The sequence below is a fragment of the Copidosoma floridanum genome, unplaced genomic scaffold (genome assembly GCF_036245765.1).
Source record: "Copidosoma floridanum isolate Cflo_tuat_1 unplaced genomic scaffold, Cflo_Japanese_pri ptg000021l, whole genome shotgun sequence".
NCBI lineage: Eukaryota > Metazoa > Arthropoda > Insecta > Hymenoptera > Encyrtidae > Copidosoma > Copidosoma floridanum.
In genome coordinates, this window is record NW_028321898.1 from 7,099,854 (window position 1) to 7,121,949 (window position 22,096).

Consider the following 22,096-nt stretch of genomic DNA (forward strand, 5'->3'; position numbering starts at 1 on the left):
TCTTAGCAAACTGTACTTTTATGTCAAATAACTATAATTTAGTATGGGAACAAATTAATAGTTGATGAAAAATAATGTGTTAAAATCTTAAAATACTTATTACATTAATATGAAATGTTAACTGTTGCCAGAATTAATAATAAAAACAATTTTTTTACAAGTTATTGCAAAAAAAAATTTATATTTGTGATAGTAAAAATTAAACATTTTGTATGTAGTTACAGTCCTTATATTTTAAGTTGAAACTTTGAGATATTAAGTCTTAATTGTAAAAAAGCTACTAAGCCATTAAAAAATTATTTTATTAGTATTAGCATGTTAAATTGTATTCATAAAAATTTTTTCGAGACTTTTATATTTAAAAAAAGAATTATAAGTATTTTTTACAAATAGGTCAGTTCCGACCTCCACCTAAAATCATAAAAGCCGTGTAAGTTTTGTCACTAATAGTTAGTAGCGAATTTATTGTAGACAATTGTTTTTTATATACTGACCAGCAATTATCAGCCATCAAATATTTATAAAGTTCAATTCGAAAAACCAAAAATTTTAAACTGAATCTGAGACAGTTACGGCAGAATTACCTATATATATATCCATTATTGGGTGAAAAAGGGTTATTACGAGAACAAAATCTTACTTATGTGAACAGTCCACATAAGTTTTAAATGTCATGTGTATACATCCTAAAAGCACGTGAAGTCTGCAAGTCACCTTACAAAAATATAGATATGTGTCAGAGATATTTATTTTCAAATTTGAACCCGATTTCTAATTAATGTTCTGTTCAAGACTGATATTATTCTCATGTTTGTAGGATAATCATAAATGTACAATTGACCTTCTTAGGGTATTCGTTAGTTTGAACCTATTAGGTGATACATGTTATTTGACGAACTTAACCTTCTAATTCTTAATTATAAGCCGCTATGTTCTTTTTGCAATAAATTTGCATTCAATCAGGCAAAATAAAACAAATTATAATTAAACCTACATCATCAAATAACATCTGCTTTATGAGTTGATTGTATTGACCTAAAAAAAGTAACTTTATCTCACCTTTACGACAACAATTATTTTCTATTTTTTCTGGACTTAATTAACTGCTGAATAACAAGAACATTTAAATACAGTAAAGTAAAATAAAAAAAAGTTTGTAATCTATACTACTGAAATCATTCACTTCACATTTATAGGAGATATTGTCATTATTGTTATACATGTAACCTTTAAATTTTAATTTAAATAATTCTTACAAATTTGATGATAGTTTTTTAAAACAGTAACACCATAAAAAAATTAAAGCATCTTCTTTTTTTGAATGATACGGGTTACAAAATATGGTATAGAAATATACACAAATAATTTTTATCAAAAATACCTAAGTAGCGCGCAAGTTGTCAATGAACATTTTATTACCTAACAATGAAACTATACACAAAATGGTAATTGGAGCAAGACTTTATTTCACTGATTAACAAAACTGCCAAAATTTCGACGTCATGCTGACGTCATCTTCAGGACAACAATGCAAGTGTTAGGACACAATGTAACACTGCAAGCGAAGTAAAGAGCCAAGAGCAAGCCAAGTAAAGAAAATTTAGTACATCATTAAAAATTTATAAAAATAATTGTTAGTAAAAATTTTTTTCTTTTGGAAGTAACATCATAGAATGTATTCCTTCAGAAAAGATAAAAAACATTCATATTCAACATTTAAAATTCACAAATTAAGTAAAATTTTAATTTTTATAATATCTAATTATTAGAACAATTTATTAAAACCGTTTTCTTTTGAACAATTTCTTGTATCGCCGTCTATGATATCAATCTTATTGTATTTGATTTTTTTGGGCAAGAATTAATACACACAATGTGTCGTGCGACGTTTCGGCAACTGGTGTGTTGCCCTCATCAGTCTTTATTGAAAATAAATAAATACATAATTAATTAAAATAAGATTTTTCGCAGTGCACATAGTAAAATCTACAATATAACTTTATTACAAACAACTATAAATAAAACAATGCAAAGTAATGATGTAGCAAATTACCTTATGACAAGAAAGTTTAATAATTAATACTAGGCAAGGAGTAGTACTGTCTCCATGGCCAGTCAAAAGTACAATAAGCGCTGATAAGATAGTGATGTGTGCAAAACGGTTAGAACGACTTATTTTTACTTATTTATGTAAGCACTTGTCAAACATTTATCATGTTTTTCTCTTCTATATAAATAATTAAATTTTTTATTGTATGTCTTGTACATGCTCGAAAAATCCAGTAATCTTCTTTATTATGTTATTTCTTAAAGGAATGTCATAAGTTTCAGGTATTTTTATTGCTCACCCACACGATTTTCCTTGCCCCCTACAACCCTTCCACTGCTGCTTCTCACAACAAAAAAAAAAAAAAAAAAAAAAAAAAACTAACTAAAATTTATTATTGGTAAATGATAAATGATTATTTGATAATTCTGCGATAGAACAATATGACTCAAGTAATAGTATCAGTAGAATGTCAACTATTTAATAATTATACATGACATGATAATATTTTTTACACTGATTTTTTAGTTTATTGTAAAAATAACATTTTTCAAATAATCATGATGAAAATAATAATTCATTAAGTTAGAATAACTATTACAGTTAATATTGAAACATTAATAATAAAAATTGCTTTCTTAACAAAGTGAGATTTTAGCATGATTACTGCATACACATGTAAAAATATTTGTGAATATCATTTTTACGTTATTTTTACTTACAAAATGTATATTTGGACTTAATCTTCGGAAAAAAAAATATTTTTAGAGTTATTTTATGATGCATAGTAAAAGTCATAAGTTTTGACAAGAGGAATGGCGGGCTTTTGAGGATAGGATGCAAAAGTAACAAATGCAAGTCCAAGTTTATCGTACAAAGTGATACACAAACATTATATTACAAACTTTATTGAAAGAAGAGATGCTCTGTTTTTGCAAGATTTGATGAGACTCTATAAGATGACTTATACAAATATGCCTCTTCGTTAGATCGATACTTCTACGGTTTTTGTTATTCTATCACTTTGTATGACTAAAATTTATACGTCTATTAGAACTATGTCATTAACTTTTTTTTATTAAAACTTTAATTTATAATTTTGTTACAACCTAAAAAAGTTTTGTCCATGGCAGAACTGGTATCTATGGTCTGGTATTTTCTTAATTTAACTTCATGAGAAAATAAGTAATCAAACATCCAAATTATTATTGGAGTTAAACAAAATTAGAAGTGCATCCCTTAAATTACAATTTGGAAATGAAAAGTTCCAGAAAGTTGACCTAACTATTTTAATTGAAGCTCTAATGTTCTACGACTTCCCTTTCTCTAAGTACTCGTATAACCCCAACTAGTTGGCGGTAGTTAAGGAATGGCTGAGAATTGTATCTGTGCTGGGAAACTCTAAGATTGGACCCAACACAAAATCAATATCAGTAATCATATGTTGGAGGGCGGGTTTATAAAAACATCTTAAAATGGCTTTTATCTAAGTTTAAATTAAGTGTTGAAAAATCTACAAATCCCTGCAATGTATACAGCGATTATTTTTGACTATTGCTTTATTGATTATTCCTTTGGTAATTTTTTTTTTTTATCATAAGTAAATTTATTTATACCTCTTAGAGCGAGCGGTGGCTCGATCAGCTAGGTCGTGAATTGGCACGCGGGAGACCGTGGTTCAATTCCCGGCCAGTGCGACTTTTTCAGGCAAGTACCTCTGTGATTTTTCACATGTGCTTTTTCACCACGCAATACTCCTCGAGGAGGGTTTTAGGCGCTTTTCTCGCAGCAAAAATTGCCTAATTTCCCCTACCCCCCTTCCCAGTTATGGGAAGCCTCCCATCCCTCTTCCCTTCCTTCTTTAAAGTGCTAAGTGCCCATAGTAGTGCCCTTATTAAAGGAGCCGGACGTAGAGCACTCTTATATAAAAAAAATAAAAAAATTTATACCTCTTAGGGCACATATAAAGTTCTTATACGTTAAAACTTACTTTTATTTTATATAACTCAATTTCTTATCTACTAATGAACTCGGAAATAAATAGAACAATGAAAATTTCCAATTAATTAAATTGTAAACTAAATAAAAAAATCACTTATAATTAAATTCTTAAATAAACTTTGAGTAATATTAGGACTAGCAATCACTTAGGGGAGGAGTAGGTTTAAATAAATTATTAAAATTAATTATTCTCTTTCTTGAATTTGTTCACTTTTATTTTAATAAGGAAATTATGTTTTCAATCGCTAGATTTTTTACTTATATTGATTTGAATAATTATCGCAATTTTTAAATTAACACCCAAAAAGTTTGTATTTTACTTCACAGGATGCAAATCCCTTCGAGATAAATTCAATTTCGCACTGGAATACAAAATGGATTATATTTTTATTTTTAAATTTTGCCAAAACATATTTTGAAAGATTTTTAGATTTTCCCGCACAAATTCTCTTTCGCATTGAAGGTTCCACTGAGAGTAGTATAGCCTCGGAGAGTTAATCCTGGGCTCTATGCCTATCCTGAAAGAGTCACGCAGGGTTAGGTCGTCCTCGGGATCTTGAGAAGCTGGAGCAAAGCTCTAGTAATCTATCCAAGTACTTCGCCCAAGAAGCTCCGTCACTATCTCTAGTATCTCTACTACGTGGTCTCTCTCTCTGTCGACGTGTGCTTGTCGCGGTTAGTACCGGTGCACGGGAGTGTTCCAGGTCAGGGTAGGCAGCGGATCTCCGCGTCCCGGGTTTGCTGGAGGAGGGATGTGTTTCCCCGCGCGTCAGCACCTTTTATAGCCGACTTGCAGATAATTCGCCGCTGTAATTTGTGCTATCTCTCTGCATACTATCGATTATACATATTTGCCGATAATCCTTGCGCATATCTTATCTAGCTTCTTGCGCGTGCTTGACGGCGCCCATTATATGCTTCGAGCCGACTCTTCGAATTTCGACTTGGCAAATTTAATGCATTTTTATTAATTATTTTCAGTAGAAGTTAAATAAATAATAGAAATAAAAACTGTATGTTATAAATTTCTAGGTGATAAAGAATGCCCCCTTGCAGTTCGTCATAAAAGCCTTGTAAATAAGTGGTTAAATTTTACAAGATTTCTGCAACAATAATATTTTATTTAGAACCATACAAATTTTCTTAGGTTATAATTTATGAAAATTTTCTTTTGCCTCGGAAAAAAAAAAACAGAAGTACAATACTATTGTAAACAACAAAATTTCAACATTTATGGTCATCATTTGCAGTATCACAATTGAGAAATAGTTTTTGTTTTAACTACGTTAAATTTTAATTTTCAAAATAATTGTAAAAACACAGAATAAAAATGTGAAAATATTTATTATTTTATGAAAATAATAAACATTTGGTGTATGCTTGAAAATATTTAATCTTAAGTCAAATTTGCACTGAAATAGAGCAATTTTAACAACACGCAATAAACATACAGACTTTTAAAGTAATAAGATTTAGTTTTTTCTTAAAATAAGAACTGTAACTTATTGTACGTGGATAAAGGGGCACTTTACAACAATTTGGCGCTTTACATGGAGCTATCTCAAAAGAACTCGCTGCTGCTGATGCTGCAGAAAGGAGCCCACGAGCCACTGAGTCTAGTGGGCGTCAAAGTAAAAATGACGAAAAGGAAAAAAAAACGGAGGAAGATGACAGATAACCACTGACCTTAAAGAACTATAGCAAATTTTATGCATAGAGCTCAAGATCAATTACTAGAGCTGCCTACCTATAGTGCTTGCAACCATGAACATTCAGAGGCTCCGTAAAATTGTTCAGAAAAACGGAGAGAGATCATTGCAGAACAGATTCCGGAGATGCTAGCAGAGGCCATCATCTAGCCATCATTCTAACTTCACAGTTCTCTAATCGTCTTAATGCCTAAAAAAGACGGGACAATGCGCTTCTGCGTGGATCATTGACAAATTACTGAAGATACGTCACTCTGTATTTCTTACACACACCATGTCGGAGAAACGATTTACTCGGCTACCTGCTTTGCTAAGCTCCATTTGAAAAGTGGCTATTCGCAGATTGATATGGCACCTGACCTTATTCAGTACGCTGTCAATATTTAAACATTCTCGCTCAGCCTACAATATGAAGTATAAATATAAACAATATATGCAATAACATATTAGTAAGAACACATGAAGTATACAAAAATAGAAAAACGCACGATATTCGGTTGAAAAAGAATTTAGTAGCTTTAGAAGTGTAATACGCTATTATACATGGATCATTTTACAAGAACTGCAATGCTTTCACGCCCTAATTGAGATTTCTTAAATTCAATGTTTAGAATTTTTTAAACTAATATTTCCAAACTACGGGAGATCCAAACTAGTTGACTCTACGACCATTTAAAAGAAACCAATGTTTATTTAAATGCAATTTTTTTTAAATTTTAAAAGAGCCTTACACTAATGCTTTACATGTGATAACCGTAGTAATACTTTTTTTTACAATTGTGAAGCCCCAAGTCAATAAAACTTTATTCATCACATCTGCTTTTCAGACCTTTTCACATACTTTGTTCTCGTACATTCTATAATACGAAACGATTAATTCCAAGCATCTAAAAATTAATCACTTAGACAAATTGAATTATTCGTGGCACGCGATTTAAGTGTCAAAAGTAGGGTTTACAAATAAAACGTTCTGTGCTAGAAAACAAATTTTTTTCAGATTCCTAACTATCAGAAAAGGTGTTTAACACTTCAAACTTTTAGATAGTACATCGTAAAAAAATTAAAAAATCAACGTCTAGGCACCAGAAGCCGAAAAAATGAGATTTTTGAATGCTTCACGTTACGGTAACGACCTTGTGCCCTATTTTTCCGATCTTACGGCAAAGTAAAAAGTTTTTTTTGGACATAATCTCGAAAACATCTTTGGTAAAAATTGGCTTACACTATTTTAAAAAATTTCTGAGTCGTAATAATCGAATCCATCGTTTTTAAACATAGGCTTCATGGAGTACCGCAGTTTTTGTGAAATGACCCATGTATAAAACCAGGCCTTAGAATACAAAACAAATCAAAGCAGTATAATATAAATTTTGTATTTATGCACAAAATGTTATTGACTGTGAATTTAACAAACTCTGCAATATTAAGTCATATTTAGATTTGAGTGAGTTGAAAAATTATATCTTGAACTGAGCCTTGAAATATAGTAAACGTAGCTAGGAAGTAAACGTTGTCTGTCATAATGTTAGCAAATATAGACACTTTTTCTTCTCTTAATTAATTGGAAATATAAAGCTTTTCTCTGTATAACTCAGAAGATTTAATATTCAATTTGAGAGGTTTACTATGTTTTGTTCGCAAATATTTATCATGTGTATACAAGTGTTCAAATTTATCATCAAGTTTCTGTTGTGATTTATTAATTAAATGAGAATTGATTCGGTAAGCAAATCGAACAAGAGCTAAAATACAACAAATTCCATCTATATTTTAAAGTTCATAAAGGCATCTCTGCAATCTTCAAGACAATATACGTATGTATCAATGGTAATCATTGACATCAGTAATTAAAATTTTTTTTGGAACCAAATAATACTGTTGTCCAGTTTCTTTCTAGAAAGAATCGTTTGTGAAGAGAACTTTTAGAAAGACATACAATGACTATTAGTATTTTTAGGAAAAAAATCTTTAAACTTGCATCACAAACATGTTATTGAAATAGAAATTGACTTGCGTTAAAAATTAAAAAAATTTGGTTCGAAACTGATAAGTAGAGTAGTTAAGAATCTTCAGCATCTAACAATAAGAAAATTTCTCAAATGTAGAAGGAATAGAGTTTGCGGAGTTAGTAGTAAGATTAAAAGCAATGGTGTTAAAAGTAGCCACCTCATAATTTTACAGGGTCAAATGATACATGAGATGACCATGAAAATTTTCGATGTATCAATAAAAGAAAATTTCAAAGCAGTACAAAACCATTGTAGTAGGTCAGCAGCAGCTTGAAATTCGTATGACTTTCAATATGATACTGATTTGAATAAGGTTAAGATCTTAGACTAAGATAAGAAAAGATTCAGGGGGAAATTCTCTAAAGTTATTAAGATAACAATTCATGACAATAATGTAAATAGACTGTCGGGCACAAATAAGTTAAACAGTGTATACAAGGTATTTTATATTATGCCAAAGGTAAATTTAGGTAGTTTTAGCAAGTTTTTAAGTCCATACACCTACACCTACAATATTTTGTACATAAATACAACATTTGTATTATTCTCTTTCGATTCGTTTTCTACATCCCCACTGTGTACCTATCATAGCGTACTACAACTCTATGGCTACTACATAGTTAGTATGTGAACTTGTATATTAATTATAGCGTATTACACCTCTATAACTACTATGTACTTTGCATTTCAAATTGTGTACCATACAGTTATGCATTTATTTTTGGTACATTTCTCTACTTTATTTGGTGCTTTGCAAGATATGTCCTATTCAAGTTACGTTTGCCCACTGCGTGCTTTGCTATAATGTGTCATCTTAATACTTGCATTGATAATTTTTTATTTCTTCATACTTTACGTATTTTAAATTATATGTTTTGATGTATGTTCTTACAGTAGTGCAAGTATATGTTAAATACAAGTATTCTAGCCCTGAAAAGGACATTTACAGGATGTTCAGAAATATTGGTATTGACTAAAAGCACATCTTAGGTGGCACCGCCAATGCTGCAACTTAGCATTAATTTTTGCAGCATGAAAGCATTAGATCTTATAGGAATAATTTTATTTTAAATAACTACAATCCTTTTTTTCATGTCGTAGTTTATGGAACCAGTACTTCTTACACGAGATTGAAACAATTTATTGGAAAAAAATCATTCAAGAGAAATCAAGTCGGCAGAAGAACAAGAAAACAAGGATCATGGGGCTTTCCACGTAAACAGCACGTATCGACTACATCTATATACATGACATATTTGATAAGTTGAACAACCTTGCCAGGCTTGTATGTGATTAATTTTGACTATGTAACCAAGGGAATGTAGTAACGACTCCAAAATAATTTGAATTCGATAAAGTATATTAATGTCGTGTAAGAAGTACTGATTTCATAAATCACTACATAAAAACAGAATTGTAATCAATTAGAATAGTACCGTTCTCATAAGATCCAATGCTTTCATACTGGCAAAATTGGTACTGAGCTCTGGCATTGGCAGCACTTCTTGAGATGTGCTTGTAGTTAATATTTAATTTACATCGGATATAGTTATGCTCTAAATATCAAACTGTGCTTGTGCTTATTTCATTTTATGATGAAAGAGCAAGCAATGCAGAAGACATAGACTTATACATCAAATTACGAAAAAAAAATGTGATGATTGCTTTCAAAATCCTTTTATAAATTCGTGAGCACATTATCCAACAACGGATGATGTTTTTTTTGTCTTTTTATTATACTGCTATTCTGACGAGCAGTGTATATAATAGCTTTGCATTGCTGTGTTACTCTGCATGTATGAGCTATTGTCATTGGCACATTAAAAAGCCGCCTCAGATTTTATTGTGATATCAATCATTCATGCTGCAATGGAAGCTTCTTATTTCACATGGCTTTGAAACCATCGGACCAAAACTGAAAAAACGTAATACAGAAATTATTTTCCTAGAGGTACGAGCCAAGTGAGTTAAGGCCAAGTCTCAAATTCATGAGCATGTATTACCAAGCCTCCAAGTGATGACATATTTTGAAATAGTAATGAAATATGTATGTGCAACAAATTTTCACTGGATTGTATAAAATCTATACAATCTCTAGAAAATAGTCATGAAAAAATTCTTATTAGATAACAGGTGACAAAAAAGAAGTAGTAACACGACGTCTTTCGAGTGCACCTTTACCTGCCACTCATCTTTGACTTTCCTACGCGTGCCATTTCCCACTAATGTTTGAAGAAATAAAGCAGCATCATTAGGACTGTTGAAAGTGCTTTTTGACTTCCAACTTATTGTTTTCGAAAAACTTCTTTTACAAATGTTTATTGCAAGATTAAACACTCATTAAATATTATTCAACAGTCGTTTTTCGTGAAACTTTTGATACTCTTTCAAACAGTGCGTATCATGCTTTGCTACGTACTCTCGATTGTAAGATGTAAGCGTTCTTAAATAATTGATTTTGTCTAACACCGAAATAAAACAAAAAAATTATTGCTTTTTCAATAACAATCAAAGCTAGTTACATAAATAAGGGCATGTAAAAATGCCTATGCAAGTCATAATGTTACTGGAATAGTCAAAATTTAACAACAAGTACGGAAATCATTATTTACATTAACAACTTACGTTATTAAAATAGAAATATTTTTATAATAAAAATGGACAGAAAAAAGATTAAAGTCATAACACACTAACTTAATGAAAGCTTACTTTGACACTAACAACTACGGTCTGTATAACTTTGCTGAATAATTATTTTGGACGAAAGAGCATATTTTTAAGGGCATATTACATTTAGATGTTTTGAACAATGAATTTTGGAAAATACTATTCACGCCAGAATACATTGTAAGATAGGTAACATTTTTTCTTGCTTTTTTATAATATCTATATCTACCAAATCCTATCCAAAAATTAAATTAATTATTCCAATAAACTAAAAAGTTAATATATAAAATGTGCACCTTAGATAGAGCGTCCACAATCAGTTTAGGCCGGTTGTTACAGGTACTATACGTGCTTAAAACACTTTCACAATCCCAATTCGTATCATAACTGTTAGCAACTACTTTTTCAAAATGTTCATATCTAGAATTTGTAATAGATGCGGAAAATTCATTGTTCGTTATTTTTACTTGGTTTTTAATCAAACTAGTTATATTGTCAACCTAAAAAATAATAAAAATACAATATTATCTATTGGCACATAAAGTATTAATAACATTCAAAATAAGTACTAGATTCATTTGTTTCTTGAATAACATTTTAAAATAACATTAAATAATATCCTTTAATACCACTATAGATTTTTGCAACAACTTAAACAATCGACTGTTGACACAAAATCAGTTTAGGAGTTTTGCATGATAAAATTTATTTGAGTTAATAAAACTTGAATATAACCTCACCCGCGCAAGAGAAGTAATTTTGAGTAGCCGTACAAACAGTACAGGAGGTAGAAAGACATATTGGAATAAGCATAATTTAAATACAAACTAGCGTTGCAAAATTGTGAAGTTATCCAGGTACAACGGTTGATAGAATTGTAGAACTACTACATTGAAAAACGCTGCAGAAACAAAATACAAGTTGTATTTAACAAAATACTAGTAGTTAACTTACAAATTCTTGTCTAAAATTGTACCATTATTATACAACTAAAAATTTAACACAAGCGTTCAATGGAAAGGGCAGAGTATATACATGTATATATTTAAACATTACAATACATTCACATACATAACATTTTACAAGTGAGTTTTAACATGTTTATTGAAAGGCTGCATAACAAAGTTGACCATTGGCAATTAAAAGTCATACAGATTGACATAGAGATAGTAAAGTAATTTTTTCATCACACGAAAAAAAAAACCAGGTGTGGGTCTCGGGATCCCCGACTGATGTAAAACATCAAAGAATATATTATTGATATCGGTAATATTTAATTGTCTACGATGAAAAAAATTTATTTTCTTGCCCTAAACAATTTTAATTTTTTTATTTTTATATTAAAAAAAAAGTTGATTTACGAATCTTTATTTTTTTCAGTGAATATTATAGGTTACAAAAAAGCACATAAAAAATTATGTTTATTTTCTTTTATTCATGAACACAGAAACAAAGAGAACGATAAAGAACAACAATACACGGAAAAGAGGATCTAAACTATCCACCTACACAGAGGTTTAACAGTACGTTTATGTGTATTACTTTCTCTGTCTCTCTCCTCTCTGTCTCTTTTCCGATATCTGTGCGTAATTGTGCACGTGCGCGAGCTTCGTTATCTTTTTACTATAAACGGGTTAACATGCAGGAGTTTGAGAGAACAAAATTGAAAGATCCCGAAAAAACTTTGAGTAATGGTCAATTTTTTATATTTTAAAATAACCCTGTTCACCAAGAAGCAATTTTCAAAAAATGATAAAAAATAATACTACTTTTAAAATTGTTTTCTCCAAGAGCAAAATATTGACAAAAGCAATGAAAAAGGCCTATAGGTAAACTTCTATCAGTAAAATAGAGAGAAAGAGTAAGTGAGTGAGTGAAAACGAGTTTATTGTGCCATGATCGAATTGACCGTATGGCAACAAAGTTTGACAAAAGTTTAAATTACAAGAGGTAATATATAATATAAGTAGAGTTTTTTGCACTGTGAATGAACTTATTTTCTCGGGCGCAGTTTGTAGAAAAATAGTATAAATCGAACTTATGCATAAATTTTTGCGCAGATATTTTAAGTACAGGTAAATATATTACACTGCGCTTAGTGAAAGACAATAGTACTTATGGCACAAAAAAAAACACACGTAAGATGCGATTTACTGCTTAGTTTAATGCAATAAGAAAGTCGTGCAATGCTTATCTAAAAGACTCAGAGGTGCGACTCCCTCTCATAGCATCCGGAATCTCTCCTCAGAACTTTAGGGCACTAATCTTAAATCATCGCTCATATGTAACCGTCCGAGCAAAGGGTACGTGGAACTCGACCTCTGCCCACCTCAAAGACCGCCTGAAACCATCGTCACTAAAAAAAAAATCAGCAAGATACTGTGGTTTATTTGTAGCCAATATCCGATATAATGCCCTTCCCAAGGTGAGCATTCTGCACAATTTGATAGTCAGCCAGTTGAGTCGACTGTACAGGGATTTCATCTCAGTATCGCGTCTGACCCCAAAGACAAATCGGACAGCCGTATTTGACAGTGTATGCAACTTGACATGAAGGTAACTAGAAAGATCAAGGTAAGCTATGGACGCATGATCAATGCACGGCAACATCAGCGAAGTGACAAGAGTCCTCCTTATTTTCCAAGGTAAGAAACCACCCCTGTAGCGCAGCCTATGAAGCGCGCCATGGACCGAAGAGCAAACACGAGAGACCTGCACGTTCCCTGTTGAGTCCTCACTAAGGATAATACCCAGGCTTTTAATTGATGCGACGAAGGGTACAGGCTGGTCCCGAATTAACACTGGAGGCAAGAGCGATCGGTCAAGGCACATGTGTTGTTGCGTTGTACTAAATGTGATCGCCTTAGTCTTTAACAGATTCAGGGAGAGCCCGTGACAATCCGCCCAATGAACAGTCGATGCTATGTCCTCATTTAATCTTTCTATAGCGGCAGCCAAGTTAGCGGGAGTACATCGGATATAAATTTGCAGATCATCTGCGAAGAGCATAGCCTGGCAAAATGAGAGGCACGACAGGATCGAGTTCACAAATACAAGAAACAATATGGGGCCAGGCGATGGCCCCTGAAGAACCCCAGAAGTCTCTCGACGCGGCTCAGTCTGCTCGTCATTTCCACTCGTGTCCACCTGAGAACGCCCACTCAGATAGCTATGCAAAAACCTAACCAAATCCGCCAAAAAACCTGCATCACACAACGACCTTAGAAGCCTAAGGTGGTCAATCTTGTCGACTGCCTTTTCGAAGTCAAAGAAGACCGACACTGTGAGCATACCCTTCTCCATACTCTCGCGAATATCATCAGTGACCCATAATAGCGCCATCTGGGTACTATAGCCTCTGCGAAAACCCGACTGATGAGGCGAAAAAAGCGAGGCACTCTCCAAGTACGTATAAATTTGGACCGTTATTAAAAAATCAAATACCTTTGCAAAGTGAGCAAGGTTCGCAATCGGGCGCGTATCAGTCGGAGCCATCGGGTTCTTAACCTTTGATAGGGGCACAATAGTGGATAGCTTCCACATATCTGGGTATTTATTTGATATAAGCGAGAGGTTGAACAGATGTGCGATAAATGGGGCTATGATCGATGTAACGTTCTTGAAGTAACTCAAAGATAGACGATTATTACTTGAGCTCTTGGTCTTAGCTTCACAGTGTATGAATGCCCGGAGCGCATCCGCTGTAATAATAGGGCGAAAATAAAAACCACGATCACGCGTTCTCCCAAAAATACCCTCGAGGTAATCCGAAGAGCAAGGTTCATACGCACATGCCACCGACGAGTAGTGATCTGCCTACTGTACTAGATAGAGGCAGGCGTCTAGTCAGTAAGCGCACGGAGAAAGAGACAGAGGTGAGCCAATCTGAGCCAAGCCGAGTCGAGTTTAACCGGAGATCGTGCCATCGTGCGGGTCGCTTTATCACATCGGTTGAATCCCTAAGCACGCTAATAGATGTTTTACATTAAAATCTGTGTGACCATGTGATCATTGTTTGAACTAATTATAAGGAATTGGTCATAAAACCTCTATATCTGGAAAATGCATTTCTAAAGAGTCGGAATATAGGTCCCGTTACAACGTAGGGACCATAATCTGGACAGAGGCGATCATGGAGAAAATGAGGTAACAGCGAGTCTTCCAAAACTATAAGACAGCAGACGGCAAGTATCAAGGAAAAAAAAAAAAAACGTAAATTATTTTTAATGATGGCAAGCCACCTGATAACTAATGACGTCGTGTCTTGTGTCTTTATGTTTATTTCTGATCTGTTTGATTTTAAAAAAAGGGCTGGCTTATTTTTGAATATTTTGATAATGAGACCTTTTCGTTGTTTATTTTTTAATTACGTGAGAATTCCCTGAAAGAAAATCCATAAGATTCCCTACAGTAAAACTCGTTCTGATAAGTTTTGAATGCATAAGATAAAAAACTGTATTTAGTAAACTGGTTCAGTAGACTTTATACATACCTTCAAGTAGTATGAAAACTTTCTTACTAAGTTTTAAAAACTTTTAACTTTTATATTTTCAACGTCGTTATCAGCGTCATGTGGATTGTCGTCAATTAAATTATAACTTTTTCTTCTTATTACTGTAAGTATTTAGCTTATTCATCTATTAAATTTCACTACATTATATCTTTTACTAAAAACGGTTTGCCAAAGAGAAAGGCATATGAAGCGACATAAAAACTATTTATCTTTAGAGAAAAGTACTGTTAATGCTATAGTCATCGTAAATTAGTCTGATAATTGCATTCAATTGATGCCAGGCCAAAAAGATTATGTTTTTGTAAAAACAGATCAAAAAAATTTAGATGTAAAAGCTCTTGTTTTTTAATAGTATACAAAAGTTGTAAAAGTTGTTTAATAATTAATTATCGAACCATAAGCAGTTACTTATTTGTAGACAGAGCAAATTAAAAATTAATTACAGTTGCTCCATAACGACGTGTCGCAATTAATATGATTGTTTGGATCGTATGGTACGAAATACACAATTCACTAATTTTTTTTTTTATATAATGTGCAAAGTGCCTTCGTATAACTAATGTTTTCGTTAGAGCAGACAGAACAGAAGAGAAAATAAATGAAAATATGAAGTACAAGCAGTGAGTTAGAACTGAAATATATTTATAACAAACATTAACATTCAAAGTTGTCAAATTATAAGAATTTTTAGGCAATAGTTCAAGTATATCATTTCTAAAAAAAATTTCAGTCAGTAACAAAAAAAAAAAAACATTTCATAAAAAATAAATAAAACGTAATTTGTCATTTTTCAGGAAATAATGGCTTCCCAATGAAAAATTTTGTTAACGGTATTCGTTTGAATAATAAATAATAGGTAAAAATTACATTCCTTTTTTTACAAATATATAAAGCAAATTCGCTAAAACCGTTGTAATCGCTAACCGCGAAAACTACTGAACCGATTTTGCTAAAATTTTGCACACTGATTCATGATACTTCCTAGATGGTGTTAGAATAGTTTTTATCTTAAAAAATTTAATAACAATAGCAATAAATGAGCTCAAAGTTTTGAAAAAATACGCCAGCTTTTTACTTTAGTTCAGTAAAATCCGCTAGGTGGCGTCGACATAAAATCAAGGCTACCTGCAACAGAATTAAATAAGTGTAGTTATAATAGGCTGGAGCGCCGAGGAAAAAATCTTTAATTCAGAAATCACTACTACTTCATTTTTACATTACTTATCATTATTATCATTACACTTAGCGTCCACTATTAATTCCTCGTAGTTTGTAGAATCACTTGTTGATTTGACTTATCACTTACTACACTTTTTCACGGCCCTCTAGTCCTGTGTTTCTTGCTTTACTATTTTACACAACTTCTTACCAGGGCACTTAGCACCTACATTAACACAAAAGGAACTAGAAATTTTTACCTTCACTTTCTCTCTTCTCTGCAGTTTCCCTCTTCCTCGTGAGACCGTCCCCTCCCCTCTCTGTTCCTTCTTCTACTGCTCCGTAACTGTTGGCTAAAAGGAGCTCTCTTCGTACATTTCTTTCGTTTCCACTTTCATATCTTTTACACCTCTCTTTAATTCTTCTTTATTCTTTATCTTCGTCTTCTCTTCTTCGTTTTTCATTTTCTCAACCGTCATCTTTCTGCACCAGTTCTTTATTTTTTCTACCGTTTCTCTCAGCTCTGCCCTCTCTTTATCTTTTTTTCTATCTCTTGCTTTCGTTTCTTCTAGGTTTTCCTGTACTTCCACCATCATCTTTTCCAACTCTGCACATCTGACTAAAACTTTTCCCAGTGCACCCTTCATGTAAAAAATTTCCTTTTGGTCTTTCGACATCTTCTCCCACACTTCTTTCAGCCACATATCGTTTAAGCTTTCGCTCTTCATTTCTTACTAGCTTTTTTTTTCTTCTTCGTGCTCACACTTTTTCACTTCTTCTGCATCTGTTTGTCTTCTAGCATTCCACACCTGCACGCGCCTCTCTTTTCTGTTTGATACGTCTCCGCCGCAGCTGTTCTAACTTCCTCTTACCGTTTTTCATCCTATCGATACCACTGTTCGATATGTATATATACCGTTATCGATAGCTCGTTCGATTCTCAAGTTAATTTCGATTTTCTTTCCCGGTCGGGACTCGCATAACTGCTTTTGTTCTGCTCCGTTGGCCTTCTATGTCCACCGTTCACTTGCCTTTCTTCATGGCTTAAACAATTCTCGCGTTCTTTCGGCTGCTTATTAATAACTCCGTTGCTCTTGTTCTTTTCGTTTTTTTTCTATGCTTATAAGGTTTTTTACTTTTTTGCATTTCTCATCTAGCTCGTCCGGTATCTGTCGGCTTTTTCCTGTGTATGTGCAATCTATTCGTATATGTTGTAGTGTTTTTGTTCAGCATAACACAGTCTACATACTCTGTCCTTCTCCTCCTTTCAGTAATCTTTATTTCTCGTCATATTGCTAGCGTTGCTTTCTTTGCTTTTAATGTCATGTTTCTCAGATAACTTGGTTCCTTCTCTTTCCATATTTCCTTGTACATCGGGCTATAGCCTAACTCTGTATATCTTATTATAATATAGTATATCTTAACTCTGTTATCTTGTCCTTTCTCTCCTCAACCTCTTTCATGTATCTTCTTTCCAGCATTTTTTTTAACATATGCTTGACACTCCTTTGATCCACCACCACATCCGTATTTCCTTTAGCCTCTATTGCCTTATTTCTTTTGGTCTTCCAATACTCTTCTTGTTCTGCCACAAACGCTCTATTTCTTTCTGCCAAATATTTTTTTGCCAATACCTTTTCAGACATCATTGCCTTGCACTTATAGTTTACAGCTCTCTCTAAAGATCTTTTTCCTTGATATTTCTGATTTCTTTGTCTTTTTCAGTAGAATGTAGTTTGGCGTATTCTTGTCTGATTTCAGAATCCACTTCTCATACCTTCCCTTAGTGCTGTTTATACCCTCTTCTAATTTCCATCCCCATACTTCAGCTCCATATAGAGCAATACTCTCCACCAGTAATCTAAACATTAGCATTCTTCTTTTGTAGTTATTTCTAAAAAGTCTTTCTCCTGTGATCCAAGTGCTCTTCATTGCAATTACTGCCTTTTTTTTCTCTCTTCTACACGTGCTTTTGTTCCACCAGTTTTTTGCAATGTGTATCCCAAATATTTAATTTCCTTAACTTCCTCTATTTTTCGCCCTCCCAGTACTATTTCCTACTGCTTGCTCCTTTCTTGCTTCTTTCGAATACTAGAATCTTTGTTTCCTTTACATTTAGTTTAATTTTCTTTTTCTCTTAGAATTTCTTCAATCTTTTGAGCGTCTCTTATAGGTACCTCTCGTGTTCCACGGTTAAAATTATATCATCCACATACATTATCGACCATATCTTGCTCTTTCCCACTTTTGCCCCTCCCGTCACATTTTTCTTCAAGTGTTCTTCTAAGCCTCTTATACATACGTTGAACAGCGTGGGGCTGAGCGGGCATCTTTGTCTCAGACCTTCGGTCGTCCAGAATGGTCGTGACCTCTCCTCTCCTATTTGAACCCTGCTTCTTGTCTCAGTGTACGTTTCCATAATTCTTGCTCTGAGATTCACATTCACTTCGGCTCTTTCTATCTCTTTACTTAGTTCTTCTTTATCAACTCGATCAAAGGCCTCCTTCAAATTTGCGAAGCAGCAGAAGAGCTTCCCCCCTTATTTTCTATTCTTCTATCCACTATGTGATTCAACAAGAAGACTGCATCTATGGCCTTCTTCCACTCCTAAAGCCAAAGATTCTCTCCTAGTTTAATTTCCACTTCCTTTATCAGTCTTTTGTTCAGTATGCTCGCGTAAATTTTATATGCTGTATCCATTAACGTCACACCTCCGTAATTCTGAACTTCTTCTTTCGTCTCTTTCTTGTAAAATGGAATAATTATCTCTTCCCTCCATTGATTCGGGATAACTTAACCTCTCCATATTCGCTTATACAGTTCCCACAGGGCCAATCCTATCTCCATTGGCATATATTTCCATACTTCGTTTTCAATTCCGCCTTCTCCTGGTGCTTTTCTTAGTTCTAAGTTTATAATTTGCTTGATTAATTCTTCTCTAGATATCTCATCCCTCTCTTCTAGGTGGTTCTCTTCCTGAAGCTTACCTCACTTTTTTCATAGCTCGCTTCCAGGTTCTCTATGAAGTGCTTTTCCCAGCTCTGCATACTGATTCTTTTATTCATTTTCTTTCTTTTCTTCCTGAACTTATTTATATACTTTCAAGATTCTGCTTCTGTCTTTATATTCTGGACCCACTGTGCCTCCTGTTTATCAAATTCTTTCTTTTTTTCCTTGCACTATCTTTTGTACTTATTCTTTATGTCAACATACTCTAGTCTTGAAATTCTCTTGAGCTTTCAGCTTCCGATCCCTCTCCTAGTTTCTTTTTTCCTAGATTCCCATGCTCGGTCTTTCCATGGTCTTTTCCCCAGACCCATTTTATAATCTTACTCTTCCTTTTCAGTGCTGCCATTTCCACTTTGCCTCTTCAGGCGATCTATCTTTCCTCGTTCAACACCACCTCTGGTAACCAACATTTAAATTCTGCTATATACTTCTCCTTTAGCTCTTCTGTCAATATCCTCTTCTCTATCCACTGTTGTTCCTTATTTTCTGTATGGTTATCTCTTTCTTATTCCATCATTCTTGATCCCTTTAGCTCCAGCTATAGCGGCATTTAATCTGAATCTATACTCTCATCTATTCCCATCTTCTCAATGCCTTCAACAGCTTCTTGATTCGCTATGATGCAGTCAATGACTGACTCTTCTTTTGCGTTCAGGTGTGTAAAGCTCCCTTTCTCACCTTTACTGCCATTGACTATGAACCATCCCCTGTCTTTTAATCAATTTATTAGTATCCTTCCTTATGTATTTACTGTTTTATCGTCTGATTTCCTCGAGCCATTAATTTTGTCCCTTATTATATCGTTATACATCTCCTCTTCTTCCCAGATACCTCCTTCCTCCACCGTCCTCGCATTCTAATCTCCCCTAATCAAAAGGTAGCCTTCTTCCACTATGTCCAATTTATCTTCTATTATTCTCAGCGTTGCCTTCGTGTTATAGTTATAGACTGTCACGAATCTCCAGTTCGCTTCCTCTGTTCTTATCTCCTCATAAACTAAACCTTTACCCCACTTTTCAATTTTTTTCCTCCTTAACTTCTCTGATTTTATAACCACCGAGATTATGCCAGCCCCACTCTTTTTCTATCCTTGTCCCTGATTGCGGTACTCCCAATCAAACTCTGTTGGCAAGTTACCTTTCATTTCCTCCCACGTTCCTTCCTCTATCCACACTCCGTTAGACCTACAAAATCGAACTCCCTCATATACTCCCAAAAGTCAACATCCTTGCTCGTTAAGCCCACCACATTCCAGAAACAGACATGCACTCCTTCCCCCGTTTCTCCTACTTTTTGTCTCTTCTCTCTAGCTTTTCCGTTTGCTTCTGCGTTCCTCCTTCACCGAACTCACCTTTTCTTTCATCCCGGTAGTGCCGTCTGTTGTCCACTAGCACTTTTCGGTATCTAACTCTCGTTACCTTTCCCTTCTCTGGCCCATTGCCTGACTTTCATCTGGATGTTCCTTTTTGTTAGGTCATCTTCTATGTACACCCCTCTTACTAGATTTTTCTTTTTCTGCATCACTTGCCTTTTAGTTTCCCGATCCAGTAGCTTCACTAGGATTGTTTTTTTGTCCACATCCTTGTTTCTGTCTCCTATGATTGAGGCCTTTAGACCATGCATTTCCATTTCTAGCTGATGGTTTAGCTGCTTTTCAACCTTCCTTGGCGTCTTTCCTTTCCTGATTTTCAGTTTTTTTATGATTATATTTAGTTCCCTGCCTTTTATATATTTCCTCTCCTTCTTATCTTCTAGCTTTTGCAGTCTCTAATTTATTTGTTCCTTGTCCCTTAACCACTCCTCTCTGTCCTCCTATCTTTGCTTTTCCATCTTCTCCAGTCTTCCCTTGCAGTCGTCTCTTAATTCCTTGATGTCATTCTTCGTTTTTTGCGTACCTTCTCTCACGCTTCTTACCACCTTGCTAACATTTCTTAGTTCCTCCTTTATTTATGACAGCGTCTTGGTTAGTTTATCTTTTGCCGCCTTGTCCATTTCTTCGGCCTCTTTCACACCGTTAATCTTGAGTTTGAAGTTGTCAAATTCGTACAACTTTAACTGCTCGTTGTATTTCTGTGATTTTACGTTTAATCTTATCGTTCTCTCACTTTTCTTTTTCTTCCTTAGCTGTTTTTGCATATCCTAGCTGCCTCGCTTTTTCTCGAACTTTCCGTTTGAGGTTATGATTACCAACCTTTCCCCTGCCTGTTTGCTTTTCACTTTCTTTTGCTTCCCACCTGATATTTTTCTTCTTTCTTGTGCTTCTTTTTATTGACGAGCTTCTTTTGCCTTATTTTTTTTTTATTTCGCTCTTTTTATTTACGTACTGCCCTATCTTTGTAAGCCACGATGTGCTCTCTACCGCAGTTCACGTCAAACTCCTCACTATCCTATTATGTAAAAAAGGTAGCGATTAGTATTTAATAGAAGGTTTAATTATATTGTACTGAACCTCCAATTTTATAAGATGTGCTGAAGTTACTTGTAAGATTGGTTGTCAAACTATCTTTTAGCGTCCGACAAGTGCCCTTCAAGGCTAGTGATAGATAAAAAGATTGATTGAGAGAGTAAAAGAAGTGGGCAACTAGGCTAAATAGAGGGAGAGGGAGCAAAGAAAGCACAACATATTCATCAAAGGAATAAAGTTCAGTAAGGAAAATTTAGTATATAAAGAGGAGTAGTTTTTAATGGACACGTTAAAAAAGCTAATTAATGTTGAATAAATACGTGTTTTAAAAAAAGAAAGATAAATTACGGTACACTGAAGAATTACGGTAGCAATGCTACGAAGTGATACAAAATGAGAAGTCACGAAAAAAGAACTTGCTGCTTCATAGTGTTTTCAGGAACAATGACATGGCTATAAAAAAAAAGGAAAATACGAAGAGAACCAGTGAGAATAATAAAGAAAGAGAAAAGCAAAGGTCAACAGGCTCGGGTAGCGTACAAAAAGGTTTAAGTAAACAAGGTATGGTGAAAGTAAAAC

General features: G+C 33.8%; 1 protein-coding gene across 3 annotated transcripts in view; it reads right to left on the bottom strand.

The window, feature by feature from the left end:
* Positions 1-22,096, bottom strand: part of LTV1 (LTV1 ribosome biogenesis factor) — a 102,788-nt gene that overhangs the window by 28,695 nt on the left and 51,997 nt on the right. For 2 of the 3 annotated variants that reach the window (XM_089594262.1, XM_089594264.1), the window contains one exon: positions 10,730-10,933. The exons of the other annotated variant lie outside the window; for it this stretch is intronic. In XM_089594262.1, coding sequence (XP_089450388.1) covers positions 10,730-10,933 — 204 coding nt within the window. The remainder of the gene's footprint in view (positions 1-10,729; positions 10,934-22,096) is intronic. 3 annotated transcript variants of the gene reach the window in all.